The sequence below is a fragment of the Galeopterus variegatus genome, unplaced genomic scaffold (genome assembly GCF_000696425.1).
Source record: "Galeopterus variegatus unplaced genomic scaffold, G_variegatus-3.0.2 Scaffold1322, whole genome shotgun sequence".
Taxonomy (NCBI): domain Eukaryota; kingdom Metazoa; phylum Chordata; class Mammalia; order Dermoptera; family Cynocephalidae; genus Galeopterus; species Galeopterus variegatus.
The window spans coordinates 510,914-519,257 of record NW_007727433.1 but is presented as its reverse complement, the minus strand read 5'-3'; the positions used below and the strand labels follow the sequence as shown (position 1 = coordinate 519,257).

Below are 8,344 nucleotides of genomic sequence, written 5' to 3'. Positions count from 1 at the left end.
CCTGCCTGCAACTCTGCTGTCCACCTGCCTGGCCAGTCCTGTCGCTCTCGCCGCGCCTGCACCCCAAGCCTGCCCCCCACCCCTCCTCCTCAAAGGCCTCCAAGGAGTCCGGCAGCCTCTTTGGGTGGGGGGCCAGGCCCAGCAGGGGAGAGGCCTGCTCCTGACTGCGCCTGGCCCAGCCGAGCTCAGCGGCCTGAGCAGCCGAGGGCAGCGGCAGCAGATGGGGCTGTTTGATCAGAACTAGGAGGAGATAAGGCCCCTTGGGTGACCCCAGGGCAGGGGACACCTAAACTGCCCCTCCTCCACCAGCCTGCTGCCCTGGCCACTGGGGAGAGCGCTCCACTCTGAGCTGGGATGGCTCCTGGCCTGGCACCTCCTGGGTCCTGCCTCCCACCAGGCCCAGCTGTCACCCTGCACAGTGGCATTTCAGGTCCCCTTAGGCAGGAGGGCTGAAATGCAGGAGAGGCCCAGCCTGAGCAGGCCCCATGAGGGCTCCGCTGGACTCTGACTGGAGGAGGCTGAACTCCGGGCTTGTCCCTCGCGGACAGCCGCCCAGCCCTGCCCAGAGACCCCCTGCCCTCGGCCACAGCCGCCTCTTCACCCTTCTCCTGCCCGCTGCTCCCGCTCTCTCCCCGGTTTCTCCCTGGCACTGCCTTTCAGCCGGCCATCGTCCGTCCATCCATCCGCCCCTCTTACTCCACTCAAAGGCGCCCAGAAGAAGGGCCCATCGCAGCCCTGGGGGACTCGCAGCGAGTCACTCATACGGCTGCACCAGCAGGCCCCGGGGAAGCCCTCGCTGCTTCTCCCACGGAATTCAGTCAGAGCAGAAGGTGGGCTCTGAGCGCCGGGAAGGGCTGACTCGCGAGCTCCCAGCTCAGGTGCCGGCTCTGACCCAGCACCAGCCACTGTGGCCTCCCAGCCCCGGCAGCACCAGGACAGGAGTGTCCTCATCCCTGTCCAGGCCCCACACAGCCAGCAGCGCTAATCTCAAAGGAACATGCAGCGGGCCAGCCTGTTGCGCCCCATGGGACCCAGGAAGCCAGAGCCTTGGATGGCCACTGGACACTCCAGTCCCAGGAGGGGGGCACGCATGTGACAGAGACCCCTGTGCTTGTGCCCCACACACCTGGCCCCCGGCATGAGAGTGCTGCCCTCTTGCTAACCACGGGACTGGGGACCAAGTGGTGGCTGGGCCGAGCACCCCCACCCTTGGGTCCCCACTTGGGGTCTGGTCGGCCAGCAGGCCAACTGTCCCAGGGACTGAGGATAGTGGGGAGGGTGGGGAGGGTGGGGACGGCTGGGCCCAGCTGGGCTAGGCTGAGGGAGGAGGCAGGCAGCTGCGGAGGCTGGTCCCCACTCTGAGAGCTTTGTGTGACCAGGAAGGAGGGTGACTGCCACCAGCAGAGGGAAGGGGCTCTGGGACTGTCAGAGCCGCCAACCAGACAGCTGCAGGTGGCAAGAGATGGTGCCACCCCATGGCCCTGGACAAGGCCTCCTGGCACGTGAGGGCTGGCTGGGCCGCCCAACCCCGCATTGGCAAAGAGTGACTGCTCGCAGCGCCTCCTGCCTCCCAGCTGCCCTTCCTAGTGGGACTCCGAGGCCCAGAGGGTGGTTTTAGGGGAGCAGGACACCCCATGGGTCAGGACTGTCTCCAGTGCCCACTGCTCTGACACTCGGCAGCCCCTGCGGAGGAGCGTGCTCGTTCACGAGGACCCCCTTGCCCCAGACGTTCAGCCCCAGCCAGATGTGGGGGTTGGCTGCCTGGAGGCATGTCCCACGCCCGGCCGCACTGCGCTGTGTTACTGCTGCTGCTAGCCTGCCAGGTGAGCCCGGCCACCACCCCCAGCACAGGGGGTGGGTGCTGCCCTGCCTGCCCTCTGTCCTCCCCCTTTCTGGATACTGGTCCATCTGTCCCCCACGCCCGGCCGCACTGCGCTGTGTTACTGCTGCTGCTAGCCTGCCAGGTGAGCCCGGCCACCACCCCCAGCACAGGGGTTGGGTGCTGCCCTGCCTGCCCTCTGTCCTCCCCCTTTCTGGATACTGGTCCATCTGTCCCCCAGCCACAGGCCCCATCCGCTCAGGTGATGGATTTCTTGTTTGAGAAGTGGAAGCTCTACAGCGACCAGTGTCACCACAACCTGAGCTTGCTGCCGCCCCCCACGGGTGAGCCCCCCACTGGAGCCTCCCAGCGCTCATCATGGGAGGGCTTCCTGGGTGCTCACGTAGCCCTGGGAGCAACCCTGCGGGGGAGTCTTACCACCCCCAGCGCCTACCCCCACAGAGGCCAGTGACTTGCCAAAGGCCACATTGCCAGGAAATAACGGAAGTGGCAGAACTGCCCAGGACAGGTGTGCTCGCCGCCCTCCCTGCCGCTGGTGCCCCAGGCAGCTCACCGTGGGCAGATGGTGCTGGGGGAGGCGGGATCAAAAGGGCTGGCAGAGCACACAGGGCCTGGGGAAGAGGAAGACTTGGGCAGGGACCAGGTGCGAGATCTGGACAAGTTCCAATGTCCACCTGGTGTGCAGGGAGAGACCGGGGCAGGAGGTCCCACCCAGGAGGCTGTGCTGTAGTCCACCGTGAGGGAGGTGGCCTGCACTGGGCAGAGGGGAGCAGGGAGTGGGAGCCACAGGGCTGTCACTGGGCCTGGGAAGGATGCCGACAGAATTGGGGTTCAGCCCCCAAAGAGGAAGGTGCTGAAAGAAGGTCCTTGGGGAGGGGGACCCCACTGTGGGTTTGGGGCATGTCTGAGATGGGCAGTCTCCAAGGGAAGGTGCCCTGGGCAGGGCTGGAGTTCAGGACCAGGCTGGGCTGCAGGGTGGTCAGGGAGACCCATCCCAGGCCCAGGTGGGGAGGCAGCCACTGGGCTGCGTGCCTGGGGAGGAGCTGACAGAGCGCAGGGGCTTCCAGGGAAGGCCAGAGGGGTCCTTGCTAAGCCAGGCCCTGCTCAGGGAATCCCTTCCCCCGACCGCACCTCGCCCTGCCTCTGCAGAGCTGGTCTGTAATAGAACCTTCGACAAGTATTCCTGCTGGCCCGACACCCCTCCCAACACCACAGCCAACATCTCCTGCCCCTGGTACCTGCCTTGGCACCACAAAGGTAACTACAGAGGGACGGGCTGGGGGGCTGAGGGGTCTGGCCTGGGGGTGGGCGCTGACCAGAACCTGCTCCCACACCCCCAGTGCAGCACCGCCTCGTGTTCAAGACGTGCGGGCCCGACGGGCAGTGGGTGCGTGGGCCCCGGGGTCAGCCATGGCGCAACGCCTCCCAGTGCCAGATGGATGCCGAGGAGATCGAGGTCCAGGTCAGCCCATAGTGGACAGGGGACATGCGGCAGCACTGGGCTGGGGACAGGTGAGACAGCTCCCCCCAGCCCTGATGACTGGCCACTGCTTTGCAGAAGGAGGTGGCCAAGATGTACAGCAGCTTCCAGGTGATGTACACAGTGGGCTACGCGCTGTCCCTGGGCGCCCTGCTCCTCGCCTTGGCCATCCTGCTGGGCCTCAGGTACACCTGCCTGCCTGCCAGCGCCTGGGACGGCCCACGGTGGGCAGGGCCGTGGGCGCTGACTCACTGTCCCCGCAGCAAGCTGCACTGCACCCGCAACTACATCCATGTGAACCTGTTCCTGTCCTTCGTGCTCAGGGCCAGCTCCGTGCTGGTCATCGACAGGCTGCTCAAGACCCGCTACAGCCAGAAGATCGGCGATGACCTCAGTGTGAGCGTCTGGCTCAGCAGCGGGGTGAGCACCTGCCCCGGCGCTGCCCTGGTGGGCCCAGGGAGGGCAGGTGGCAGTGTGACCCCGCTCACGCCGCGCCCTGCCCAGGCGGTGGCTGGCTGCCGTGTGGCCGCGGTGTTCATGCAGTACGGCGTCGTGGCCAACTACTGCTGGCTGCTGGTGGAGGGCGTGTACCTGCACAGCCTGCTGGGCCTCGCCACCTTGCCCGAGAGGAGCTTCTTCGCCCTGTACATGGGCATTGGCTGGGGTGAGTGGGCTGGCACGGGGGGCGGGGCGGGCTGGCCAGGGCTGTGGCCCACAGGCGCTCCACCCTGCAGGTGCCCCCATGCTGTTTGTCGTCCCCTGGGCGGTGGTCAAGTGTCTATTCGAGAACGTGCAGTGAGTATGCGCCGACCGGAGGACGGGCGTGCGGCCACCGGGGTGCTCACGCCTCCCACCCCAGCGGTGCTGCAGGGCTCGTGCGGAGTGGCCCTGGGGAGGCAGAGGGACTGGGGGGTGGCAGGGCCCTGTAGCGGGGCTCTGGCCAGAGGCAGTGAGGGGGCCGTGGCAAATCTGGTGCCTGGGGATATGGTCATTTGTGACCTTCTCCCTTCCTTTCCTGAAGCACTATCAAGGTGGGGGGCTGAGGGGCTGGGTGGCCGTGTGCCCCAGGACGTGAGCGGCCCTGCCCCTGCAGGTGCTGGACGAGCAATAACAACATGGGCTTCTGGTGGATCCTGCGCTTCCCCGTCTTCCTGGCCATCCTGGTGAGGGGACGAGGCACCTGCTGGCCCCAAGGAGGCGTACGGGGTCCTGCCTGCGGGGTGGGAGGGAAGCCCTGGCCCTGGTCAGGACACTGCCGCCCCTGCTCGGCTGGAGGCCCCCGCGGCCCGGGGCTGGTCTGGCTGCCAGGCCCACCTGCAGGAGAGAGCGGGGGCGGCCTGGCGCTGGGGGCTGGCCCTGACCATGCCGTCCTCATGCAGATCAACTTCTTCATCTTTGTCCGCATCCTCCTCCTCCTCGTGGCCAAGCTGCGAGCCCACCAGATGCACTACACTGACTACAAGCTCCGGTGGGTGCGGGCGGTGGGCCGGGGGCTCTCAGACCTGCAGACGCTGGAGGGCCAGAGGCCGGCCGGGGGCGGGACACCGAGGCCCCTGGGGGCGGAGCCAGGCCAGGCGGAGGGTGGCTCAGGCTCCGCCCCTGCAGGCTGGCCAAGTCCACGCTGACCCTCATCCCCCTGCTGGGGGTCCACGAGGTGATCTTCGCCTTCGTGACCGACGAGCACGCCCAGGGCACCCTGCGCTCTGCCAAGCTCTTCTTCGACCTCTTCCTCAGCTCCTTCCAGGTGTGTGCCCCCCGGGCTGCTCCTGCCCTGGGCCGGGGGCTGCCCCTGACGTCCCTCTCTCTACAGGGCCTGCTGGTGGCGGTCCTCTACTGTTTCCTCAACAAGGAGGTAGGCGGGAGGCTCTGAGGTCACGACCCCACCCCACACGCAGGCCCGCACTTCCCGCTCCTGCCTCTTCAGGGCACGGTGGCCACAGGGATGGGCATCAGGGACCCCCATGTCAGCCGCAGCCCTGTCCCCAGGGAGCACCTTCTGTGGTGACGGGCGGGTGGCTTCGCCCCCAGCACAGAGCTCACCTCAGGGCTGAGGGGTCGGCATCTCCGTGCCCCAGGTGCAGACAGAGCTGCTGCGGTGCTGGCACCGCTGGCGCGTGGGCAAAGCGCTGCGGGAGGAGCAGCTCGCCAGCAGCCACGCGGCCCCGGCCGGGCCTGGCCACGGCCCCCCCAGCGAGAAGCTGCAGCTTGTGAGGGGTGGAAGCAGCAACGGGGCTGGCCAGGACCACGCTGTGAAGACCCCCTCGGCCGGCGGCCTCCCTGGGTTGGCTGAGAGCCCCTCCTGAATCCCCACTGGAGCCCCAGCTGGGGCTGGACTCAGGCGCTCAGAGAGGGCATCACCAGACAACCCAGAACTGGATGTCCGGCCGCGGCTGCAGGGGCTGGGGAACCACATGGAGGACCCACCGTCCACCTCTCCCCACAGCAGGGTCGTCCGCAGCAGGGTGGAACCTCCCCTACCCACATCGGCCCTGGTCCTGGGGGCAGGGGCAGACGGGTGGACAAGGGTCAGGTGCGGGGGGAGCTGTACCATGAGCTGCGTGCCTGTATCCCCGTGTGCTGGCATGTCCCGTGTGTATGGAAATGTGTGTCCTTCAACAATAAAGAGCTCGAGGCATGGATGCCGTGCACATCCTGGGGAGCTGGCTGGAAATGCCCTGGGCCTTGGAGCCACACGCTGGTCATTCCCTTGAGGGAGCCCCTCCAACTGCCCCCACTTCACAGATAGTCGGAGCCCCTGAGGGGTCTGTCCCCAGGGTGGCCAGCAGTACCTGTCCCTGGCTGAGCAGGTTCTGGCCACCCTCTTGTCCTGGTTCACCTCAGTAGTCCCCTGGAAGCTTTGGCCCCCCCGTTCCCCAGAGGGTCACCATTCAGCAGGACGGACCTGAGGGGGCACGTGGCTGAGGGAGGTGACTAGCATCACTGTCCTACCGAGCCTGTGTGAATACTGCATTTACCCAGAGGGCACGTCTGAAACCCCTGCCTGTAGGAGCCGCCCCTTCTAGGAGCCCCAGCTCTGCTTCTTCCCAGCTCTAGCCGCCCCAGCAATTTACAGGCCATGAGGCAGACTGAAGCAGGGAGAAACAGGCCCCCCAAACTGCCACATTTACCAACCTCCGCACAGCCCCCGCCACTCGGCAGAGAGGCCCCTGCCCCTCCAGTCCTTGCCCCATTGCGTGGTGTGCGGGCACCCTGCTCGCCAGGCAGGGAGTGCCGACGCTGGATGGGAAAGAGCTGCCTCCTGTGTGCTGGACATGGGAAGAGCCAGGAGGTGTTTTAGGGTGCGGGTCCAATTGTCCTGAGCACACGCCGAGTCTAAGTCACCACCTGGGGCACAATGAGTCTGATGTAGGCTCTGCCATCCTGGGCTCAGACATGCCACCCAGGACCATGGAGCTGGGGCAGAGGCGGGTCCAGGAGTGGGAGTCCACAAGGAGCCTGTGGTCACCTAGGGCAGCCCTGCAACGGGTGCTGTGATGCCTGGTGGGGTGTATGCATGGGTGGGGAAGGAGCCAGCCAGGTATCTGTGCTCCAACAAGCTGATGGGAGGTGACCGCTGGGCCCTGGGGGAGGAGGTGCCCACAGCCCCTGCCCGGTCCACGTGGGCTGGAGCCACTCAGGCAGAGCCAGGCTAATTGGAGCAAATGAAAGGACAGGAGGCCTCTCAGGAAAGGTAAATAGAATTACTCACCCACCAGGCACTGGGGCCCTCCTAGGGGGGCCTCACCCTGCTACCCACCGAGGCCAGGGTACGGCAGGGAGGGAAGGGAGGAGGGACAGGCCAGCGGCTGTGGTAGGCAAGGCTGGGCCTTTCTGGCACCCAGAGTTGGGGGTTGCTCTGGTTCCTGTGATTGGCGGGGCTGCCAAGCCTGGGGACAGTCCAGCCAGCTGCACCTGCTGGAGGCCCCTGACCTTGAGGCATGGGGCCAGCTCTTGAACTGGGCTGCCCAGGCCCCAGCCCCAGGCCTTAGCACAAGGAGGTGTAGGTTCTCCTTCACGCCAGCTGAGCTCAGGGTTGGTGGCCGCCTGGGGGAGTGTGCTGCTCACTGGGGGCCTCCTGAGAGCCCCCCACTCTGAGTCCCTCTGCCCTTGGCCTCCTTCACCCCGTCCCAGGCACCATCCCCAAGGTAACTGGAGTGGGTTAGTGGAGACAGGGGAGGAGGTGGGGGCTTGGAAGAGGCTCGACTCACCCAGCCAATAAACACCAGCCTTGACCGGGTAGCCCTGCAGGCGGGTGGGTGCAGGAACCCACTTTCTCACTGAGCCCAGGTGCCCTCAGGCCCTGCGCCCACACAGAATCTCTCTCCACTCCCCTTCCTTACATCCCCTCCCACCTCTACCTCAGTCCTGTATCTCAGTCCCCTTCCCCCAAAGGAACGCACGGGTACTCCTAGCCGTGCATGTGTGCTCGCGCATGTGCATGCATGTGGTGTGAAGGGAGGGTGATTGGGCATGAGGATGGAGAGAGGGAAATGCACACCTGTGCGTGTGCCTGGTGAAGTGGGTGTGTGGACGCCCAGCGTTCTGGAGGAATGTGTGTGTGAGGGAGTTATGTGTGCGTGGCTGGAAGAGAGACAGCTTGTGTGTGTGACCCCCTGATGTCTGGTGTGTGTGGACACACGCAACACTAAAATGAGAATGGAGAGCAAGAAAAACAAAGGTGTGCACTACAATAATCAGAGATCAAACCTGGTAGAGTCAAGGGGCCAGCTACAGGGGGAGGGGACCGCAAGCCTGGCAGAGGCTCAGGAGAGACAGCCTCAAGGGGATAAAAGATACCAAACACACAGAGTAGAGATGCACATGACCTGGTGGAGAGTTCAGGACTTAGTGATTTGTACATAGAAAACTAAGCAAATGGAAAAAGAAGGCAATTAACAACTGCAAGGAAAACAAAAAGCTGAGCAGAAAAGAAAAAACAATCACAATTTACCACATGGCTCAGTTCTGAGTATAAACACGGATAGTGTAGACACCCAACATTGATGTAACCAAAGCCATGAAAG

General features: G+C 65.1%; 1 protein-coding gene across 1 annotated transcript; it reads left to right on the top strand.

Moving 5' to 3' along the window:
* Positions 1-1,744: 1,744 nt before the first annotated feature.
* Positions 1,745-5,948, top strand: GCGR (glucagon receptor). Its single transcript, XM_008576300.1, has 13 exons — positions 1,745-1,823; positions 2,061-2,163; positions 2,990-3,097; positions 3,181-3,302; positions 3,399-3,505; positions 3,584-3,740; positions 3,825-3,984; positions 4,055-4,115; positions 4,414-4,483; positions 4,700-4,788; positions 4,926-5,064; positions 5,131-5,172; positions 5,396-5,948. The coding sequence occupies exons 1-13, from the start codon at positions 1,770-1,772 to the stop codon at positions 5,621-5,623; spliced, it is 1,440 nt and encodes a 479-aa protein (XP_008574522.1). The 5' UTR covers positions 1,745-1,769; the 3' UTR covers positions 5,624-5,948.
* The last annotated feature ends 2,396 nt before the right edge of the window (positions 5,949-8,344 follow it).

What these genes read in the sequence shown, in the direction of transcription:
- GCGR (XM_008576300.1), top strand. Translation starts at nt 1,770, where the DNA reads ATGTCCCACGCCCGGCCGCACTGCGCTGTGTTACTGCTGCTGCTAGCC. An exon ending in CTTGCTGCCGCCCCCCACGG is followed by an intron (nt 2,164 to 2,989) that starts GTGAGCCCCCCA and finishes CTGCCTCTGCAG; the next exon opens with AGCTGGTCTGTAATAGAACC. An exon ending in TGTCTATTCGAGAACGTGCA is followed by an intron (nt 4,116 to 4,413) that starts GTGAGTATGCGC and finishes CTGCCCCTGCAG; the next exon opens with GTGCTGGACGAGCAATAACA.